At 36.3% G+C, this 24,382-nt stretch overlaps 1 protein-coding gene across 2 annotated transcripts in view; it reads right to left on the bottom strand.

Annotated features, from left to right (window-relative positions):
* The window catches only part of LOC5567406 (allatostatin-A receptor), a 395,031-nt gene extending 386,318 nt beyond the window's left edge, over positions 1 to 8,713 (bottom strand). For both annotated transcript variants that reach the window (XR_002502618.1, XM_001657351.2), the window contains exon 1: positions 7,364 to 8,713. Coding sequence is in view for 1 of the 2 variants with exons in the window: in XM_001657351.2 (XP_001657401.2) it covers positions 7,364 to 7,945 (582 nt within the window). In the remaining variant the exon portion in view is untranslated. The remainder of the gene's footprint in view (positions 1 to 7,363) is intronic.
* Positions 8,714 to 24,382: the final 15,669 nt, after the last annotated feature.

Genomic DNA, 24,382 nt, shown 5'->3' with positions numbered 1-24,382 from the left:
GATGGAACATTTCCAAACCGTGAATGGTGCTTCTCTTTCTTATATTCATAAGCTAATGAAAGTGAAGATTTTTGCGTAAATTGCGTTTACCTTATGCGTAAATTTGTCAACATTTCGAAACAATTATTTCAATTGGTAAGGATGACACTACCGAACAATCATGTTTCACATAAACTCTGCAAACGATATGAGCAAGAAAAATGCGGTTCTTACCAAAAATGGCATCGCCGAAAACGATTCCGTTGTCAAAACTTTCATAAGTATGCTCAATTAGGCAACATTAGTGAATTACTGTTAAGAATATAGAATTCCCTTAGGAAATTGCCTACCTTTAGGTGTAATCCATGGTTCGAGGTGTTTTTAAATTTAAAATAACTTAAAAAGTAGATAACTTGTACAGAGGGCCATGATTTATGTAAGTAACGACATTTTCCATATTACCGAACATTGTTTACATAGGTGATCAATGTTACCCCATATCAGCCAAATCAAAAATCAATTAAAACATTTTTTTAAACGCGCTTAATTTTTTTTAAACTAAATACAGTATATAGTCACGAGCTGTGGGTGGAAGTACTTGTTTAAAAAATATAAAATTCGCAACATTTTCATTTTTAAACAAAATATTTAAAAAAATGATTAATGTTACCTCGGATTACGGTAATTTGATGACATATATCAGCGAAACACTTCAACCAAATCTCCATACAAAAACCGAGCGTTAGGAATATGAGTCTGTTCAAAATTTGAGACAAAACGGTAATTGGAAAACTTGTAATAAAGGATAGTTGGTGTTGGGCATGAGACGTGGACGATCTTCGGCGGAGTATGTGAGAACGGCGTATGGAGGAGAAGAATGGACCACGAGCTTGCGCAACTCTACGGTGAACCCAGTACCCAGAAAGTCGCCAAAGCTGTAAGGGTACGATGGGCGGGACACGTTGTGAGAATGCCGGACAACAATCCCGCAAAAATGGTGTTCACCTCAAATCCGGCCGGTACAAGACGAAGGGGAGCGCCACGAGCTAGGTGGTTTGACCAAGTGGAGCAGGATCTTGGAAGTGTGGGGCGATCGAGAAATTGGAGGATAGCAGCCATGGACCGAGTTAGTTGGCGTAACATTGTGGCACAGGTCATGTCTTGAAGAACGTAAAGCCGGCAAAAGTAAAGTAAGTGTTATTCAAAAATAGCCTTTATATGACACCAGATGATTAAAGCTTCAATGCCAGAAAAACTTCACACAGCACAGTTTGAAAGAACAACACATTTTCAAAAGTACATATTTTTGGCAAAATTTTCGAACGATCCAATATTAATCCAAAAATTCATTCAAGAGCATGGGATGAGAATAAAGCATAATTTTGTTTTGTATCAACTAATTCCAAAATGAGCTTGATGTCGTCGGTGGAAAACTTAAAACCGAATCTCACCTTAAAATATCCTTGGTTTCAAACTCATTGTGCAAAACGTTTATTATGCCAAACGACCATTATACCAAATGTCTTAATGTCATATGACCATTATGCCAAATGACCTACCATCAAACATAAAAACGAATGTAACCTTAAGAAAACCTTGGTTTCAAGATCATTATGCAAAACGACTATTATGTCAAACGATCGTTATGCCAAATGACTTTTTGCTTAATGACAATTATTCCAATCGAATTTATGCCAAACGGATTTATGTCAAACGACTTTATGCTAAATGACCTACCACCCAAACTGTTTCAATTTAAGGTGAACCGAAGCCAAAACTCAAATTTTCAAGAGCACAAATCTGGAGAACCGTATATCCGTTTGAAGTGAAAACTTAATCGATTGATCACCTCCAGCAGGTGACCAATCGATTAAGTTTCCAGATTTGTGCTCTTGAAAATTTTAGGTTTGGCTTTGATTCATCTTCACCTTAACCTGTTCATTTTATGTTTCAAAAGATAGCGAAACAAACCTGAGCTGAGTTTGATGTATTTCGACCTAAAGAACTGAACCGAGATCGATAAAATATTTTTACTCTATACGATATCATGGATTTTATGTAGATAAAATTCTACCATGGTTTTGCAAGTATCTTAAATATATTCACATGATCACATGTATGGCAAAAGTACAAAACGTCATACAGACAAAAGGTCGCATGAAAAAACATAGCAGATAAAAAAGAGCATTAGCATGAGCATAGATGACCATAGAATTCGTAGTTGCACAGAGATTTAATGATTGGCGCTTGGGATTAGCTTACGATTCCTCAATGTGCACAAATCGAGAATTATAAAAGTCAATAACGACGCTGGTCACGCCCTTACGGTCATCGAGGAAAGGAAGGAATGTTAGTTAGACAACCATTGTTACTAGAGACCGAACAATCTTCTGCATCTCCACAGTTGTCATAAAAGGAACATTAAATTAGTGGGATAGGTAAATACCTGGGAGTCATCTTTGATTGGTGATGCGATCCATAATAAATTGACGCTTAACCGGATTCGCGATATTATTCGATAATCATATGTATCGATATGTGACATTGCCGTATCCGTACATCGTGTAAAATCCACGATTATACTGTATACCTGAGCAATTCTCGCTGAAACCAGGCCGCCTTCGCACCCATCGTTCCAATTTTATGTCACTGATCACTAGTTTTCGATAAAACTTAAGGGAGGTCCTTTCGGTTTTCTCAAATTGGGCACCCCTCGTACGCCAGCTAGCTAAACAGTTTGTGAAAAATCCCATTTTTTGATAAATCTTGCGTATTTCTTCGAGTAATATGTCTCATATTTCCGTTGGAACACATAGCAAACTTAAAGGCATTGTATAGAAAAAGGATATAGCTATCATTTGAAGGCAAAAAAAAATTGACGGTCATCTTGAATGTGGTCGCCATCTTAAATTTGATTAGAACAATCGATTTTTACCATTAGCGCACACCACGTTTTGATTTCGGAGATCACCATCAGAAAGCTGAGGAAAATTTTCGTGAGATAGGCTGCAAAAACTAGGTGAGCAATGGTATTTACCCTATGAAATAAATGATTTTCTAAATCATGTTCTACAATTTTGACGTATATGACGACTGCAATCAGTGCAAACATTATTTTTTGTACAACAAAAAAAAACAAATTTTCAATCGTTAGTGTTTTATTCGATTCATATGAAGAATAGGAGTATTATTTTGAGTGAAAAAATCTAGCGGTCATCGTGAAGCCATCTCGATTTTGAGTAGTAGAATGAGTTTTCACCTTGCTAGCACTCAACATGTTGAATTTTTATAGTAATTTTAGAATGGTGAAAAAACGATTTTTCTAACAAAATTTAAGATGACAGCCAAATTTCAAATGGCCGCCATTTTTTAACTTCAAATGAAAGCTATATCCATTCTCTATATGATGCTACTAAGTTTGCTATGTATTCCAATGAAAATATGATACATATCACGTGAAGAAATACCCAAGATTTATCAAAAAAAAATGGGCTTTTCCGCAAACTGTTTAGTTAGCTGGCATACGAGGTGTCCCCAATTAAGTTTTATCGAAAACTAGCGATCAAGGTGGCCTTGTTTCAGGGAGCAGTGTTGATAGACTCACACTCAAAATCTCAATCAATACGCTCTCCCGTGAGAGCAAACTCATTAGAGATCTGCTTCGCAAATCTCATGCTTGAGATTTTGATGCAAAATCAACTCAATCAACTCAAACCGTAAAACATGATTCAGTCGCAAAACCCGGCATAAACTCGTGAAACGCGAATGTTGTTGTTTACGTTAGAAAGGATTAACATAATTTTACCAGACTAACAAGAAATTATTGCCGTGTGGGAGTAAACTGTGGAAATACGAGACAATGAGTTAAAAAGGTGAGCCAACTCATCCATGATTTTTTGACTGCTGAGTTGCATGATTGACAACTCACGCATGAAAAATCTCAAACGTGAGTTGTGAGAAATTGAGTTTTTCACAACACTGTCAGGGAGAATTGCTCACCTAGGTTTGTAAAGGATATTACTGAAGAAATTTTTTTTCTGGAAGTTTTGTGATTACTATGTTTCATCATCGCAAGGGGCTTTAATGTATTTGATTTTTTAATAATAGTTATCAATTCTTCCAAATTAGTTTCCCAAGTATTGTTGAATACGTTCTCCTGATTGAGAATGCTTTTAGCATCCTGAGCAATTTGATTTTCAATTGCATTGAAACTGTGCGTACTTTCAAACTGCATAGCAAGTTTACACGGTACAAAATTCTTAATGAAAAAGCACATCTTATGGCTGAGTTTCAGATAGCTCGACGACGTTAGCTAATCAGCTACATTTAAGTTTGATTCTGGATGCCGCCGGCAATGGTTTGTGAGAGCAAACGCATTTTTTGACGCCTTCCGAAACGAATCTGATGGCACATTACCGTGAACAGCAATTTGACGTCAGTATGTAATCGTTCAACATTTAATGATAATAGGGTCCTAAAATTTCTAATAAAATCTTGTTTTTATTTAACAAAACAAAAGAGCATGTTCTTGCAACCACTTTAGCAATTTTTCGTGTTCAAATAACGATTATATCACATTAAAAATCCAATTTTTCTAATAGGTTCAAATTTGAACCTTGACACTTTAGATCATGTTTGGCATTCACTGAGTCGGCAAAAACGCTAGAGAGGCTCATCTTTTTAACACTGGGGTTGTTCCTATTTTACATTTCGGAAGGGACACTGAAAACAAAATACATCCAAAATTTGAGTTTAAATCAAGTGGTGGTGTGACAAAATCTCAAAAATTAGAAAAAATGTGTTTTGACCGTTAACCAACGAAAAGCATTCAAAAATTGAGTAAACATGTGTTTCTGGCCTAAACTCAATCGTTTGGTACTAACATTAGGACAGGGCTTTAGGACCCTATTGGGATCTTTGTGAAGCGTTCCAAAACGACATATAATGTTTTCAACTTTAAAATGAAGAGTTGTAATAAGATTTGCAGGGAGCTCTCCGCCCTTTTTTTGTACCCTCCCCATTTTTAAAGTATCGCAAATGATGGAATATTTGATATACAGGGGGTTGTCAAAATAACAAACACACAGGCAAACACACAGGGACAGGCAAAAATTGGGCCAACTTTGGAATGCTGTAACTTTGACAAAGATTGACCGTGACCTATTCATGACTAGACATGAAGAATGAGCCGTTGCACAATGAGTATTGGAGCTCAATTCCAATTGTCCCCAATCATAGGTTCCCTAGGGGACACCCGGTAGTCCCAAAAGTGGCCAATTCAATTAAAATTCCCATTTTGAGTCTACAGTTACTTTATTTACGACAAGGCATGAAGAAAGAGCCGTCGCATGATATGTTTTGGTGTAAAAACAGAAATGTCCCCAATGACAGGTTCCTCCGGGAAATTTCGGTGGTTCCAAAAGTGGCCACTGTATTCAATTATCCATTTTAGGTCTACAATACCCCTATTTAGCACGAGACATGAAAAATGAACCATCGCACCATCAGTTCAATTTCAATTGTTCCTAATTACAGGTTCTCTCGGGGACATCCGGTGGTCCCGGAAGTAGTCACTGTAGTCAACTATCCATTTTGAGTCTACAGTTGCCCTATTTACGACAAGATATGAAGAATGAGCCGTCGCATGATATGCTTTGGTGTCAAAATCGAAATGTCCCCTATGCAAGGTTCCCCCGGGGCACTTGACAGCGCCATGAGTGGCCAAATCTGCACAAGACTCATTTTCAACTTATAATAGGGTATTTTATGATAAGCTAGGGAGAAAACAATATTGCGCAACATAGTTTGAGTGAATAAATTGTTTGATCCCAATTCGGATCCATTACCGGCACCGATTCCAGATAAATGGCCATATCTTGGTTGTTTCTGGACCGATCTTAAAACTTGGCGAACCAATCGCTTCAGAATTTGATCTTCTATCTTCATGTGTAGTAAAATTTTGATTTTTTAGCCGAGACCTTTGCTAAAAACACGTCATAATTTTACTGCATAAGACATAAGACATAAGCTTCCGGAAATCCGGATTATCATCGGTATCCGGTGGTCATAATTCATCTCCATGGATGCACCTCAAAACTAGATTAGTTGACCCGTCTATTACTTTTTAAAGAATTGAAATCGGCAATCTTTGTCAAAGTTACAGCATTCCAAATTTGCCCAATTTTTGCCTGTTCCTGTGTGTTTGCCTGTGTGTTTGCCTGTGTGTTTGTTATTTTGACAACCCCCTGTATATCAAATATTCCATCATTTGCGATACATTAAAAATGGAGAGGGTACAAAAAAAGGGCGGAGAGCTCCCTGCAAATCTTATTACAACTCTTCATATTGTATTTAAGATTGAAAACATTATATTGCACATGAATTCCGCTGTCCTGAATATAAAACACTGTGTCGGTTTATTGATTAGATTAGATTTTTAAATAAAAATGCAAAAAGTTCAAGTATATTTTAAAAATGACCTGGGGCAGACACGAACATTCTGAAAACGCCATTATTTTTGTTTATTTTTATAATTTCAAGCCCGGGTGTCCGGTCTCTGTGCATTCAGATCGACTTTTTTGTCGAACAGTACTTCAGCATGGCTTTGCTTTGTAGCCGCGGACTCTAACCACTCGGCTAAGGAAGACCTGTTCAAGGTTTTAATATTAAAACAACTCATAAACCGTTTTATTTTGGCAAAAAATTGGTCTTCATATTTGGCTTTAGGGACCAATATTTTGGTAAGTTTAGATTTTCAAGGGTGTTACAAGCAAACGGAGTGGGAAAAAAACCTAGTTTTAAGTAAATCGTTTATACAGTTTTTCAGCAATTCTTCGATTCATACCAATTGTATGGGAACCAAAACAACAGACCAATATTCTACAAATTATGTTGTTTATTTTTTGTTGGACGGCAACATCAAAACTCAAAATCAACAAAAATGACACTTACACCCCTTTGCGTTTGGGCCCCTCATATTCAATGTTACCAAATCAGCTGAATCAAAAAATCGATTGAAACATTTGTTTAAACATGCTCCTAAACTTTCAGAAACCAATATGCGTCAGTTCTTTACAATGCATTCTCAGAGGTATAGACAGTTTATCCTACTACTATTATGATATGTATTATTATAAAAAATATCTATTACAATTGGGATATTTTCAGCGAAAAAAAAATTATAAAATAATTAGTTTGCTTGGTTTTAAGTCATAAAGCTGAATGAAAAGAATCAAGAATCCGCTAATAGCAGTGACTGTAACAATTTATCTTAAATCGAATAAAGCCACATCAAATATTTTAAAGTTTACGAATGAAGTCTTTTCATCAAATGTTATCAATTATGCAAGGAATAAAATTGTGCAATCATAAAAACATAACTTACGTTTATTCCATGAGCGAACAACACCGGTAGCGCCGTCGTGATGATGAGCACCCACAGGATAGTGATAGCCCACAATGTGTTCTTCTCAGTTCTTATCACCATGCTAGCTATCGGATGCACCACTGCCAAAAATCGATCTAGAGACATCAACACCAAAGTATAGATACTGGCATGTGCCGTCACCACTATCAAGTACTGAACACTTTTACACCAGAGGTCTCCGAATGGCCACGATGAAACCACATAATCGGTTGCCGTAAACGGTATGCAGAATATCACGAACAAAAGGTCCGCTACTGCCAAATTGATGATTAGCAAATTGGTCGTTGATCGCATCAATGGATTAGAAAGTACAACTAGCACTACCAAAGCATTACCAAGTAAGCCAGTAATACCGATGAGCCCGAAAAAGATAGCCACGATACGGGACACCATCTCTTCAAATTCTCCATCATCTTCCGGAGGATAACCGGATGGCATCAAAGTAGTGGTCGAGATGATGGTGGTATTGAAATGGCCGTCGGAAGCAGCAGAAGCTGCCACCATCAGAGAACTGTAACTATCATTCACCATCTTCGTCATTTTATTCGTTTACACCGATATAAATCACCTAATCCTACAGTTACGCTGCTTTGGTTTTTTTGCTTCTCGATTCTGCCACAGCTTACAATAACGTGTACACGAAAACACCATAAAACATAAAAGAACACTTCAACCCGCTATAAATCACATGTTTCCGCCAAGGTTCCATGCATTACGCCTTCTCCACTATTTATACGCTAAACCAGAAGTGTTCACCACACTCATCGCAAGGATTCTTTGAAAACACTTTGATTCACGTATTTTCCTCACATTCGCACTTGACATATTCATCCATATGCAACAGGTAAAACACACCCTCCGTACCTGGCAAGCTTCACAAATCGACCACAAGTAACCGGGTTCCCTATTGGTACCACACGCGTATAATCTACTGAACTGTTTCACACAGACTGTAACCTTCCCCAGCACATTATTCCTGGTGCCACATCGTCCTTCACACCTGGCACCACCTCAACCAACTTCTTTCACAAATTATACATCTTTGCGGATCTATCCCCGAACCGCAAGGATATAACTTCCCTCATACAATTCTCGGTGTTGGCGGCAATATCACCGGCTAACGTAAAATCCGATGTTCTCCCAAGCGCTGCGCTGATGCTACTGAATAGTCTGCCATCCGTCGTTCAACTGTATATCCAATTCAGCCATCATTGCTCCACTGGCACTCGGCGGAGGCTCTTCCGAATCTCCCCTTACAAAACAAATCAAATACCGACAATCAGTGACAGGAAGTCATCCGTTCAAGATCGCCACCCAACACCTACTGAACAGTCTGGAGGTTAAGCAAGGCGTTCACACCCACCTGGCGGGAAAACTTTGTTGGAAAATGCTCTCCGGCTCCCACGGCGTGTGGTCTAGGCCTGGAATACCAGACCTATGTGCCGATAAGTTATTTTTAGGGCGGCGTTTGTGACGTTCGATATTGAATAATCAAAATCGGAACCATCGCAATGGAATTCAAAAAGAAATGGCAAAAGGGCCCTCAGAAGGTTTTTGAAAACAGACAGTTGAGAAATGTTATTTGGGTACACCGTATGTACAGGGTTATACTATAAATGGCTATATGACTTTTTTAAATTCTTCTATTAGATAATGCAATCTTAACTTATTTTTAATCACACTTGGTGCCATTCCCATTGAAATTACGCTTTGTATCCCATTGAATTCATGCATGAAACGAATTGTAGGCTCATGTATGAGATAATTACGCGTCCTTAGTGGGGGATTGATAATTCGGCGCTGGCGTAGATTTGAGGTGTTTGAGTTGAAATGGATTTTCTCTCTAAGATGTTCGCTTCCCGAGCAGAAGAAAATAACTACTGAATACCAAATTGAGGTATTCCATACCAGATAATTTCCAATACTTACAACCTGAATGAGGTATGAATGAGCCCTGCATAAGAGCTAAAATACCTCAAATAATACCTTCTGCATATTCTACAAATACCAAGCTGATACTTAGATCAGGTATTGTAATACCTAAATAATACATGATGTGTTTTCATGTAAAAATGATTTTTTTCCAATAATACTTCAATACCTCCAGCAGTCCTCAATACCTATCGAATACCAAAATGAAGTATTTTCAATTGTTTTAAATGTTTTTTTTTACAAGTACCATTATAATACCAAAATGAGGTATTAACAACTGACTAGAGACATAACAAAAATATAATAAAATTTTATCAGAATATGATATGCATATCTTGTTATGATGTAATTTTGTCAGACACCGTTATTCAAAGAAAATATTAAAACAAAAAAATATGTTATATTTATTGAATATATTTCTATTTGTTTATTTTTAACAATTTTATAATAAAATTAAATACCTACATATGGGGGAGTTTGAAGAAAAAGTCTCTTGGGTTTCTTAAACCATCCAAGTGGTAACAAATTGTTTTTATCCTAAATTGCAAGTGATTGTGACTTGTTGTGTTATAAGCTCAATATTGAGCTTGTTTAATATAAAAACATTCATTTTTCTGTCTGTAGCTTGGAATATAAAGTTTTGTTAGAATTTTCATATAATTGATAAAACAACTCGTAACTGAATGTGTTATCCCATATTACAGACAGTATTATAGTTATCATACTTTGTATCAAAAATCATAACCAATATGTTTTTGATAGACATGCAACATATTTTGTTATATTTATGTTACAGTTCATACAACTTTTTGTTATAATTTTTGTTATTTTAACAACATCCTGCATCAAGTTTGTAACAACCTATGTTCGACAACATCTTTATATCATTATAACATATGCTGATATAATTTTTTAATGTACCCATAGTCGGGATGATACCAATATATGGTATGCATCAGTTATTGCGAGTTATTCTTTCTTCCTCGGGTTATACGTCGTCCTGTCAAAAGGTTTGTGAAGAACACTATGTCTGCTATCCGATGTCGCGTGATTATTGTGTCCAAATCGACTAACCCACACAGATTTTGATAACCCTGCATCTCATTTCCTGACCACGGCAGATTACGTAGAGCAAACTTCACGAGCTTCTTTTGAACTCCTTCCAAGCGTTGAATGTGACCGGCATATTGCGGCCTCCAAACCACACTAGCAAATTCTAGTTTCGATCTTACAAGGCCGGTGTAAACTGTCAAAATCGCGTGAGGGTCAACCAAATCTCTTCCAAATCTTCCAAGAAGAGCAACGAGGTGAAGTCCTTCCTTAATAATTCGATTGACATGGTCATTGAAGGCAAGAGCACAATCAAGAGTCACTCCTAGATCTTTGACGGTCTCTACACGGGCTAAAGATTATTACTCATATTGGTAATTATAAACAACAGGCTGACTTTTCCGCGTGAATGTCATCACTGAGGTTTTTCTGGCATTGACACTGCCTAGATAACCAGAATGTACGTATAATGAAATCACCTTTTGCGTTATGCGATGTTTATGTGTGCAAAGTCTCACATATAAGATGTCAGGAAAAGGAATTATACGCACAAAAGTGGAGGCGATATGCTTGCATATTTTACATGATGAAAAACAGCATGCAATGCGAGTGTGTTGATTTTAGTGCGAACTAATATGTGCTCTTAAGCGACTTATGATAACAAAGTTTATTTGACAGCTACTACGGATTGATCCGATTTACTATGTACGAGTATATGGGACGAATCATAATGTACATGCACAGTTCGAACGAAACGTGTAAATTTCTGAGACATATAATGCACATAATTGGAGCGTGGTATATAATGGATATTTACATGACATGTCATGTAAACTTCAATTATATGTCATGTAATCCAGCAGAATTCTGAGTGATTACATGACATATAACATAAATTTACATGATTCCAGACTTAAGTTTACATGACGTCATGTTTACATCGTACAAATGAAGTTTACATGACGTGTAATCTTCATTATTTTTAACTGTGTGTGAACTCAAAAAATAGCGTATTATGCAAGAAAACTCATCAATCAAACGATTTCATTGATCATGCAATGCGGGTGTGATCCATTTTGTGTGAATAAACGACTTAATTCGCAAACTGTTATGCGACTTCTGGTTGTCTGGGTGAGACCGTTTTGCTGACAGAAGCTCCCAAAATGTAGTAAATCGGTTTGCAGACGGGCACAGTCTTTAGCTGATTTAATCGCTCGGAAAATCTTGACATCATCAGCATAAATTAGGATGATCGCGTTTTTTATATGGTTCGGCAAATCATTCATCACCATCAGCAGAGGTCCTATGTGACTACCTTGCGGAACACCAAAATCTATCCTAAACGTCGAGGATTCCTCACCGTTCACCTTCACGTACTGGAATCTTGCTCCTAAATACGTTTTCAGTCAGTTAAAAATCAAGCCAGATATGCCAAATTTAGATGCATCTTTCAGAATACTTTTAATTCCAACCACGTCAAACGCCTTGCTCATGTCAGTATGAATGCAGTCGACCTGGAATCCTTGTGAAATGTAGTCGGTAACAATGGAACAAAATTCGCATAGGTTCGTCACAACAGACTTCCCTTTAATTAATCCATGTTGAGAAGGTGAAAATCCCGTTTGAACTACTTCATAAAGATGATCATACACGATTTATTCGATGCATTCAGGTATAGCTGACTGTATGGCTACAGCTCGATAATTTTCAACGTTGGATTTTTAACCTTTTTCATGAATTGGTTTAATGCATGATATCCTCCATAATACCGGGAAATATCCATTCGAAAGAGAAGCATTAAACAATTTGTGCAGCGGGCCGACGATAATCACTTTCAACGCCTTGAGCAATGAATTTGATATTTGATCGGGGCCAGCGGATATACTGCAGTCATGTTTTTGCACACCCTTATTTAAAGCATTTGTTGATATTTCAAAAGATGTATTACGACTTTCGGTACAACTCACGGTGTCATAAGAAATGGCATTTTGGTAAACAGATTTGAAGTATTCTGCGAGAAGATTTGCTGCTGTTGACTCATTTTCAGACGATATGGAACAAATATTTTACGTTTTCTGGTACTCCTTTAGATTTGCGCTTACTGTTCACAAACTTCCAAAATGCCTTAGGATTCGTTTTAAGGTTCCTTTGAACATTCTCCATGTAAGTCCCATAAGCGTCTCGGTGACTTAATTTGAAGAAACGCAACTGTTGCTTGTACGAAACAACATTTTCTAACGTAGGTGCCGTTTCATACGTTTAAATGCCTTCCTTTTCATTTTCAGCAATTATATTAAAGTTTGGCTGAACTATTCCGGATAATGTGTGGCTTTTTTCATAGTTGAACAACTATCAGCCACAGCATACTGTACGAATACTGAATATAATAAGGTACCGTGGGGGAAGTGTAGCAGTGGAGTAAGTGGATCATTCGTTCGTAATAAGAATACATACTTTAATATTCCGAATGTTTTCACACCTTTGCTTCATTTTAGGTTATATTCTCACATACACACTGATACTACTGCAAAACTGATACTACACGTGCACTAACATAAGCAAACTTGTCGACTGCAAAAATCAATTCATTTTAAAGTTGTTTTCTGTCGATAGAAAATCCATTGTATCTCTGCCTAAAATCGAATACTATTAGTTTTTTCAACACATGGTGAACATTTCAGTTCTAATTGTATGAATCAAAATGAAAAAAAATGTAATTTGTAAATATATACAGATATATTGGTCATGGTACACTTACCCGCACTTTTTAATGGGATGGGGTAAGTGGATCAATTATTGTTAACAAATATTGGCAGACTACTTACGCGGATTTGAATAAGCTTTAGTGTCATCAAGTGTTGTTTTCCTTTTACATTTTCATTCCTAGCTTAAATTTGCCAAATTGACCTGAGGAAATTTCAATTAATCCACCTAAAAGTGTTGTACAGTCTTTCTAGTACAAAAAAATTAAAATTGAAAAATTCAAACAAAATTTTTCTTGGTTTTTCTAAGCTGACATGCAAAAGAGCAAAACATACAAATTCTCCACCTGAAAGCATATTATCGTACGTTTTTTAACCATATTGATTGTTCTAGACAGATGATATATTTTTTTCCATAAACAGAATAAAAAGATTTCAGTATGTTAAACAAAAGTAAATGTAATTAATATTTTTAAACTACGAGTGTCTTTCGAAAACATTGTTAGGAATAATCATCAATTCTTTTGTATAACTCAGGTGTATAAAATAGATAAATTTTCTCCAAAATATTCTAGTTACAATGTTTGTTTTTGTTCGAATAAGTGTAAACTAATGTACAAATATTTTTCATAATATTTTGATAAAATAAATATATTTTTTTATTTTAAAGCTATCAAAATATATAACATAGCACTAATAACAAGAATGACAGTAATATTATTCATACTATACATGATAACATCACATTTGTTTTGAGAATAGAGTTTTTTTCATAAGTGATCCACTTACCCCACCATGGTGGGGCAAGTGAATCATTTGGCGCAAATTTTCAAGTCCCTCATGCTCAATAGATAACAATCAGAAAAATTAAAATAATTGACGATTTGAAGTATAATAGTCTCTCATTTGTCATGCACAGGAAAAAGTTTGAATTACATTATTTACGTTAGCTGTACATAACAATGAAGTTGACTATTGATTTTTCTGTATCCACTTACCCCACGGTACCTTACATAGTAGAAACTCAAAACATTGTAGTCGATCCAATTCTGAATAATGTCAGAAGAATCCAGTCCGTTACAATACACTCCAACTGAACGTAAGAAATCTATCATTACACCAGCTCTTTCTTCTTTCTTCCAAACATTCGGCATAGTCAGCATAATCTGACTCGGATACAAAAATATCTAGCCATTCAACAGCTGTCAATTCATTCAAAACTTTCTCAGTATCGAAAAAATCGGAACGGCTTGCCTACAGGGTGTCCGCAAATTATCCGTACAAACTTTGAAGACATGGCTCTATACAATCAAGAATAATCAATTCAATATTCTTGCATGGTTTTAAACATTGGCTTATTATATTCTTCAGAAGTAAGTTTGACACATTTCCGATTTCAAATAATTGCACAACCAACCAAAATGTATTGAGGTGTCTTAAAGGAAGCTGTTTTCCGAGCTTTATGACGGAAGAGAAATGTCCATACAACTCACTGGATTTGAACCGTACAATTTTCTATTTCCAGTCTAACTTGAAGCCACTAACCTGTAGATTACTTCAAATAATAATAGGACATTTGGATTCATCTCTCTTAGGTTTTAGGGATAACGCATCTCCAGTATGACTAGCGGCCCTCAGCAAAAACGTCTCCGACAAATTTAAATTTGCCTATCTCAGTAACAAGCAATTATTTCGAAATTTTTCAAAGTTGTGTTTTGTGTTAACATATAGATATATTATAAAAGGTACGTGGACATTGATTTTTCATTGTTTTCAATGCGAGATCATCTTTCCAATATTTTGCTGTTCGGATAATTTGCGGACACCCTGTAGATTTTCAAAAAATCGACCATCTATTCAGCAGGATCACCATTTTTGATGAAAACCTGAGGTACGTTCAAAATCCTGCAAGGTACGCTATGGTACGCAGTTGGTACACGCATGATACGGTATTAGTTTTCATTTTTGTGAAAAGTATCCTGCTGGATAGATTGACATAGTGAATGATACTGATCCAAACCGATGCTAAACTCCGTCGTATCGTTTTCATTTCTGTCGCAATCAGTTTCCAGTTTCGTCTCACAACTTACGGCTCACTATGATATAGTGAGTGGTCAAAACACAACATATCATCACTGTAATAAAATGTTTTACTAGAATATATAGATCAACGGGCATCTCCCTCCATTCCTTCAGCATGATGGAATACACTAATTTCCTTTAAAATTAATTGTTCGTCATCAAAATTCAGCCCAAACTTATGAACACAATTCCTTTTGACCGAACAGTTATGGCATTTGCTCACAGTGCAGCGAAAACAACACAATCAAAGGAACTGTATTTTTACGTCGAGCATCGCGCAAACATTGATGCGCACAAGCTTTTTTTGCTCAGTATACTATCAAAATGCATACATTTTGCCATATGAAAGGTGGAACGGTTATTGCAATACGAACGCTTTATGTATCGTTTTAGCATCAGCTCACATCAAGGCGTCGATAGGCGCGTGGCACGATAAAAAGAAACAAGGTATTATATTCTGAAAAGAGACATTTGGTAGTGACGTCATTCCTATCGCAAACTCGAACGAGTGCAAAAGAAAGCAAGGCCTGCTCTCTTTTACTATCCTTTAAGCCTTATGCTTGACGATAGGAATGACGACACATATTTTGATTGAAAATCGTTGTTTTCACGTGAGAATAGCCTACCTCGTTGTGTATACCGTGGGCACGTTTGGTTTCATAAGGCAAAACTATGAATTTCAACCCGATTTATTGTGGCGAATTTTCTTAAGTAGTTCCTATGTATTTCGATAGTCCATTTGCCGGAGTGTACGACGGATTGAACTTTATTTACATTCTCAATTTTACGCGGTCAATGAGGAAATTTCATAAAATTTCGTGAATTATAATACTTTGACGGCGTGTGATTGGAATGAAACACTTCAGTGAAGAAGTACGAAGGTTTTCCATAGTGAAAATAAGTGCCCAGCGAAGTAAGTCACACAGGGAGCGAGAAGAAACTTGTATCATAAAGTGGTGTGACTGGTGTCGATCGTTAAGCATTTCTCTCAAATCGTGTTTTTCCATACGATTTCGGTGAAAAAGTGCAAAGTGGATGATTGAACTGAAGTTATTTAACGAAATGCAGTACTTTTATTGCATTTTTGGTGTACCAGTGTACAAACCATTACAGGAATTGAAGAGTGACAAGCAGCTTGGAGGGAAGGTTGTGCATTTTCAACGTGGTACTCAAATTGTGAAAAAATGTGGAAATATCAAAGTAAAATCGACGAAAAATACATATCCGAACGCAGAAAAGAGCAAAGTCGCGAGTGCAAGTTAAATTTCAGTTGGAAAATGGATTAAAAGCTAATAATTTAGAAATTAAAAAAGTGGAATTGCTGTGAAAAAAAAAAATGATTGGCGACAGCATGCGCGGGGGAAGCGATTGGTGTGTGAGTGAACGCGGTCTCAGTAGTAGTGATAGTGAAAGGTAGGACGGGTGGATGTGGTGTGGTGAGAGAGGTGAACGTGTGGAGAATTTTCGCTTGCGAGTGTTACCCACACCCCACACCAACTGATTAAAGTGATCTTTCGGAAGCGGGAAAGAGAAGCTGGTATGAGCAAGATGACGATACGATTAGAAAACTGGGCATGTACAGTGGTGTTCAATTGGAGTGTTGCAAATTTAATACAGTGCCAGTTCGATTTTTGGCAACTCTACCGTTTGATCTTCATTTGGAGAAGCCCAGCAAGCGGGTACAGTTTTCGCATAGCAGAAGTGTTTTTTTTTTTTGGCTTTCGGTTCGTCGGAATGGAAGTTTTTTTTTTCGGTTTTCGGGCAGTGCAGTTTGAGAAGCCCAACAAGTTGATTTGATTTTCGTATCGCTTTATCGGAAGAGTGGAAGTTTGGTTTTTTTCTCGGTTTTTGAACAGTTTCGCATAAATGATACTTTATAGCTAATGGTGAAATAGTTCGACGACATCGTTGCGACGACCAGCTTCAAAATACAACAAGGATAGGAAAAAACCGGTGAGATCTTTCCATGATGACTTGTGTTATTTGATTATATTTCCAATGTTATATGCATTTTGGGTTGGGTGGGACCATCAGGGCACCCGATTGAAGCGAGATGGATAAGAAGAGTGAAACTGTCAACTTCCTATCGCTAACATTTCGTGGAAAAAGGGCGGGCTCTTCTTCCCATCTATTGGGTCTTTCTGACAAGCAAGGGCTTGATTGTACGACTGTTCGTGTGAACTTACTTTTGGAAGGAGATTCTTTTTCCTTGCGGGTTTCGCGTAAGTGTCTCTGCTTACGGGTCCGCCATTCGTTTTTGGCCCTTCAGACAGGAGTATGATTGAATACGAATAGTCATACAATCTTGAACAAATTGTTTTGTTAGAATAGGCCATTGCTACCGGTGGATACCTTGCTACAATAGATGGCAGCCTATATCATCATCATCATCACCAGTGTACAAACCATTACAGCTTTCACAAAATACACTTGAAAAGTGAATCTATGTTGCAGATAAATTGGAATATCCACGGTAGGGAAACATTTTAAGTTTGATACGACGAATAATAGCGCTTACGACGAAGTAGAACGAAACCCTATTGATTTGATTTGGTAGTCCGCATATTTGTCGGATGCCTACTGACAAAAAACCATCGACAATAGCTGCTTCGCTCTGCGTTATCACACGACTGGGTAAATAGAAATCACCATCTGTATCGGATAAATGTTGATTCCATTGTATGTTCGGTAGGTTGAAGTCACCGACTAGTCGGATGCATGCCCTGAAGTATTCCTTCTACGTAAGATACCAATGATCGATATCTTGTTGCATTCGAGGTAGGTGGCACATAACAGCAGCATAATAGTAAGCTACCAGTGCTGGTATCAAGCTGCACGCAAACTGCTTCGTTGCATTCAGCTTCTTTCAGGCCCCAAACATTATATTTAGAATGCACTGCAATAAGCGCTCCTTCACCGCATGTTTTAACGCTATTACGAGGATTTCTGTCACAACAAATGCTCGAAACGTCGGGCAAAATAAATTGAAACGTTCGCAGATTAAGACTGAGATAGCCGACAACCAAGAATTTACGTTTCAAAATTAACTTTTTTTTATCGTATACTGCAGATAAGGGATAGTTCCTACACTTAATTTTGCAAAATTCAACAATACGATTTAAATTTTAACATCGTGCATACTTTATACATTATACAAGAACTTATGTTTTCAAATGCAAATAACAGCATCTGGTTCGAATATAATCAGCATCGGTGCTCAAGTCTGTTCTCAAATCACAGAGAGAGCATTTATTACTCAAACTCTCTCCCGGGAAACCCTAAATGCAACTGGTAGCTTTCCATCGACAAGGAAGAGAAAGCCGGTTTTATGAATGAAAATTCCAGCGACGGTGTCGGCTTCGTGTATGCTGCATGTAGCTTCGTATGCCCCTCACGAAATTTTCAGCATACCGCTTTAGCAGACGGGAGAAGATATCTAATTCTGAGAAAAAAGCGAAACATGAGCTTTGAGTCGTATACCGCTTGGGTGCATAAACATCAGTTGCCTACACTGCTGTTGTCTGACAGTGCCCTTGTGTTATTTCTAGAAGGAGCTTGGAAGTATGTGGGAGGTAACAATATTTTCAACACAATTGTATCACTTCCACGATGAAATAACCTTCAGAATAATGGTATTGTAACTGGCTTTTAATCACCGGAAGCATTTTCGTCGACGTTTCAATTATTTCATTATAAATTCATATCCAAACGAGTGAAAATGATCAGCAAGAGAAATCATACATGCACGTTGGTCTGGGAAGTGGAAACCCGAAGCTGATAGGGTTTGGGTTACCATGTGTCTCCATTGTTTCAGAATTCGCTGAACTTCGTTGCAGAGAACGCATTGAGATTGCTGCCTAGTGAAACGATACCATATTGAAACGAATTAGCCAAAATGTCGTATGATAGGTAGGTTTCATGTTCCATATTCCTACATGCTTTTCATGTACGCAGAACCAATTAGTGTCCCACATGGAGGAATGGTTGCATTTCTTTGAAATGGAGTCACCAGAAGAAATGTGGATACCGCTGTTGGAGAAGTTGTTATGAAATTGGATATTTGGATGTAGACTGAACAGACATTCATTTCTAATTTCGACCAAATGGTTTTATGGTTTTTCATAAAAGTATTGATTTGTTGCCAAATTTTCTCCACGAAACCATTTCCGAGTCAAGTTGGATAACAAAAAGATTACATCGGAATATCGGATTACTAGCATATAATAACTTAGTTTATTATCATTTTGGTTGTATAAGCAGGCAACATAATAAACATGATAACAAAAACAAATTAATGGTAACATAAGAGCATATCATTGTATTATCATTTGAAAAATGTTGATAACAAGATTTGTTAAAAAATCAATTGCTCCCATTGATAACTCTTTATATCAGTTCTAAATATCTATAGGTAGCTTGGAGTTTTGGTCATAAAACCAATACATATATACAATATCATATGTTTTTTTAAATTCATGTCGCCTCTAAGAATACATTTTACTGACAAACTATTGGCATGAAAACTCTTAAGAAGAATAAAAATTTGAAGAAAATGAAGCATTTTGCCAAATGATTTCTTATGAAAGTGTATGTATGTTTTTATTGTATGTATGATTATATTCAATTGATTTTTGATGTTGTGTTACATGGCATACGAAATTTTCGATTTGATTATATAGTTGCATATGCCTATGAGAAAGTTTTTTTTTTTGTTTTATTAAGGTAAATTTTAGAACATTTGTAACTAGCCTCAACTCAAACATCTGGGTGAGTACCGGTTTGACTCATATTACAAACAATTAAGGCCAACGTTGACTTCAAATGCATTTAATTGGGATGAATTAGCTTATAGTTATGAAAATTTTAATTTCTACGCTAAGTCCAACTGTTAGCTGTTGGATGTGCTGATAAAAATGTGTATGTAAATTTGTTTAGGTTTTTTTTAAGTAAAAGTATGGAACAACATTCTGATTCAAATGCCAAACACTACGTTCATTCTATCTCATATTCCAAACACCTTGATTCATATTCTGAACAGTGCGAATAAATCGTTTTCAAATAAATAATTTTGCAATAAAAAATGGTTCGAGACAGTTTTACTGACATATGCTTGCGAGATCCAAATAATTTTCCAGTACCGTCAAACGGGGTATCTTGCAACAGGGGTGAAACTTACAACACTTCGACATGTAACCGAATTGACGTTTCGTTTAGCATTGAGTTAAATTATTTTTCTTTATTTCACCGTTTATTGACCTCAGATATAAAACGGAAGATTTTCGCGAGGTTTTTAGTATTGTTTCTTTTTTGGTTGGTTTGCTGGAGATTAAAATCATATTTGACGTGGGATTATATGAAGATAATGCTGAAAATCGTTCCTCGTAGCACACAAATGGTAAATATATGTCAGTCGAGACATTTGCTATCAGGTACAGTACTTAGTAGTGCACAAATTGACAATATAAAAGTTTTGATAATTTGATGCTTAAACATTATAAAAATTCAGAAACGTTTGGGACTACCCTTGTGGGGTAACTTGCAACAGCAATTTTAATCTCAACTGTTCGATATTTCATGCCGCTTGTCATCAAAAACACAAGAAAAAGCTACATTAAATATTTATTATTTTTTTTTTCAAAAACCATTAAAATTTTGAACTTTAATCAATTTAATACCCGTTTGGTACAAAATATTAGAAAATTTACATGAATCGTATTATAATTCGAATTGGTTTTATTTTCTCCATGAAAATAGTGAATAATTTTAAAAATATGTGTTAAAATTTACTTTCAGGTTTGCCATTGGGAACTTTCTGCATAAAATACGATGATAGTTATGTCAAAACATCAACAGAGACCATTTTAAAACATACATATCAATATATGATACGTCGCTTGGCTTGTTACGTGTAGTATAACCTAAAATACCATTGTAATTGTAGAAAAGTTGCATTAAAACGTTTTAATGACTTTCCAATAACTGTAACGACTTATGATATGCTAGAATTTACCCGTGTGGTTACGCTAAGAAATACCAACGGAGTTTTGCTATTGAATTGGTTAAATACTAATAGTTGAATCAATAATAACTATTTTTCTAAAAGTAAAGCATTCTGTTTCTGGTTATTGTCATGTTTTAACTGCAGAAAATTATTAAATGATCATAATAGCACGATATATGTTATGTTTTAAATAGTGAACTTTAGGTAGCACTGTGTGTTGCATAGCTTGAAAAATACATATTTTCGTCTCTCCTGACCCCAGAAAACCAAATACTGATAAAATTAATACCGAGTGGTATTCTTTACGTGGCGATCAGGATACCAGATGGTTTTTGTCTCATCTGATTCGTTCAATGTTTCATCCATATCACTGTGAAGTTGAAAAGTGTTGCAAGTTACCCCGTTTGACGGTATTCAATTAAGTAAGTTCAAATTTTAAACGATACGTCTACTTTTTATCGGTTTCATGTACAGTCAACTTTCGTTCGTTGCACTAACAACGACTTTCACTAATCGGGCTGAGTTTTGAGCTGTCAAATAACATAGAACAAAAGAAAAACAGAGCTACCAACATTGATAAATTGCGTCTTACATCAGAAAGTGACGTTTGCCTTCGTTTAAGGTGGGCTATAGCCCAACTAACGGGAGCCCAATTAAAACGTAGCCCACTTAAAGATAGTGCAACGAACGAAATTCGACTGTATCTATGTTTTTTTTAAAATATAGTACATATTGTTAGGATGTATTGTTCTATGCAAACATTACTCTCTATAATAGTATCCTTTGCTTCTAATTCTAATTGATTGGACCATGATTTTTCAATATTTCGCCAGTGTCCGGTATCGGATGCTGTCCGGTACTGGAGGATCTCCCCCTATTTATCGTGTGGCAGGTTCGAAGATACTCTATGCCCTGGGAGTGGAGAAAATTTTAGGGGAAGTAGGCTATTCGGGGAAATGGGCTATTCGGGGAACTGGAGTTCGGGGAAATGACATTCAGGGAAAAGAAGTACAACCGTATCAGATGTGGGCAGGAGCAGGAGAGGGGGTAAAAGAGGAATGTTTTACACATTAAAACTCGATTTTACGAAGTGTAGATATTCAAATTCATAACCATATTATTTGAATTCATAGGCATATTATTTGAAGACAATTGTCCGACATTTCCCCTAATGATTTTTTCCCGAAGAATTTTCTCCCAAAAACCATATTCCCGAGTGAACTGTTTCCCCGAATGTATCGACTCCCCGAAAGCTTTTTCCAAAGATATTTTTTATTTATTTTTTTTTATTAACGGTGTAATAGACTATATTCAGTAAGTTTGATAATCGTTTTAAACTAGTGATTCTCATATGAATGATTTGAATCAACAAAAGAAAGATGAGATATTTGGATCGGAAATCGATGACAGTTTTTACTAGCAGGTCTGCTTTTAAATATATGTTTAAAAAATAAGTTCGGTTGTCATATTTTATTATGCTAAGAGTCGTAATAATAATGCAAAAAATGTAGAAGGTAGATTTTGAAAGAATATTCAAGATAAACAAATCGGATGCTTAATGTCGTTTGTCCGAACTTAATTCGTCTTAATGACATCTGGCTAGACGGGCATGACCCATGACCCATGCAAGATTTACACTGCACTTAGAAAGTTGATTTGGGACGCATCTGACAGTTCAGCACACCGTATCCAGCCTACACGGTAAAAAATAAGCACCATGCTATTAATAGTTCTGCACTTGGATTTGCACTACTGTTGAATCTTGAAAAAATCAAGGTAGCAGTACTTGAATTCAACGTTGCATGTTTTGATTTGAAATAAAAAAAAAGTTAAAATAAACATTTTCGCCTGACCCAGATTTGAACCACCAACCTTTGGAGTGCAAGTCTAGTGTCTTACCTCGACACCAACTCGCATCTGTTGAAAGAGATTGAATTGACCTCAATCACTTTCTACAGCGAGCTGTCAATGATTGCTCTCATACAAGAGACATGATGTTCAAAATCAACGACTTTTCACTTCAGAGTCTAGTTCTAGAGACAGTAGAGCAAATCCAAAGTTGAAACTCTTCAAATCATGGTGATTGGTGTTTTGAATCGAGTCAAGTGATCAATCTATTCAATCGAACGTGCTGATTTTTTACCGTGTATCATTCGAACATTACTTCCGCGTTTGCGATGTTTCGTAAAATATATGCAAATGGTTATTCCATAGTTTCCCAAACTGTGGGTTGCGACCCCCAGGGGGGGGGGGGGAGGTCGTGGACCTATGATAGGGGGGTCGGAAGAAAAGTTCTGACTATACCTATGTTTTTCACACACGTTCCGAATGTTATTTTTAAAACAATTTATGTGGAATGTATTTCACTAAAGAAAGCAGAGGATTTCAGCTCCTTGACAATTTTTTTTTTCATTCAGCATCACTGTCATTTATCACTTCCATTTAGTAATTGTTGATGGAAAAGTGTAAATATTTGTAAAATTATCCGAGTGAACGAACTGCGATCAAAGCTTCTAAGATCTTTAAAGCATTTCAGAAATTGTGTCTCTTACTTCATGAATACCTTTTTTATTTGTAGGCTGCCCGGATTTTATTTCGGGGACTTTATATATCCGTCCACGTAGTTTGCATGTCACAACTTGAATAATTTCTTTATTAGTCAAGAATTTATTAGAGGTCAGATCAAATTATACTATACTATACTAATTAAACGGAATACAAAAATTAAATATGAAAAAACACGGAAAAACGGAAAACACGCTAATTTAGAATCAGAAAATTTAACGGAATACACTCTTAATTAAAACGAATATTTTAGTCTGAAATTGTACTACACATTACGAGTGTTTCTATTTTAGAACTATTGATTTACTATAAAAATTAAAATATTTCATTGTAAGATTTATACGACAACGCCTAAAATAGTGAAGTATTCTTTGTCAATCTTCATTTGCTTGAAGTTAAATCTCGCAATTTCTTCTGGACTGTTTGTAAATAGAGTTATCAAATTTCCCGGGATTTGATTTCCCGGGAAACGGGAAATAAAATTACCATTTCCCGGGAAATCCCGGGAAATTCTGAAGAACGTGAAAATAAAGCAAATTTGGTGGAATTTTATTTTTCAAATTATTCGTGTTTCGTGTAGGGTCGGCGTTCCCTTAGTAGACAGTCCCCTATAGTCGCACTAGTAGTTTTTTTTACGGCCGTTTT

This window comes from Aedes aegypti, chromosome 1, assembly GCF_002204515.2.
Source record: "Aedes aegypti strain LVP_AGWG chromosome 1, AaegL5.0 Primary Assembly, whole genome shotgun sequence".
NCBI classification, from domain to species: Eukaryota; Metazoa; Arthropoda; class Insecta; order Diptera; family Culicidae; genus Aedes; species Aedes aegypti.
The sequence above is the reverse complement of the archived record's forward strand: the minus strand, read 5'-3'. Positions and strand labels throughout refer to the sequence as shown.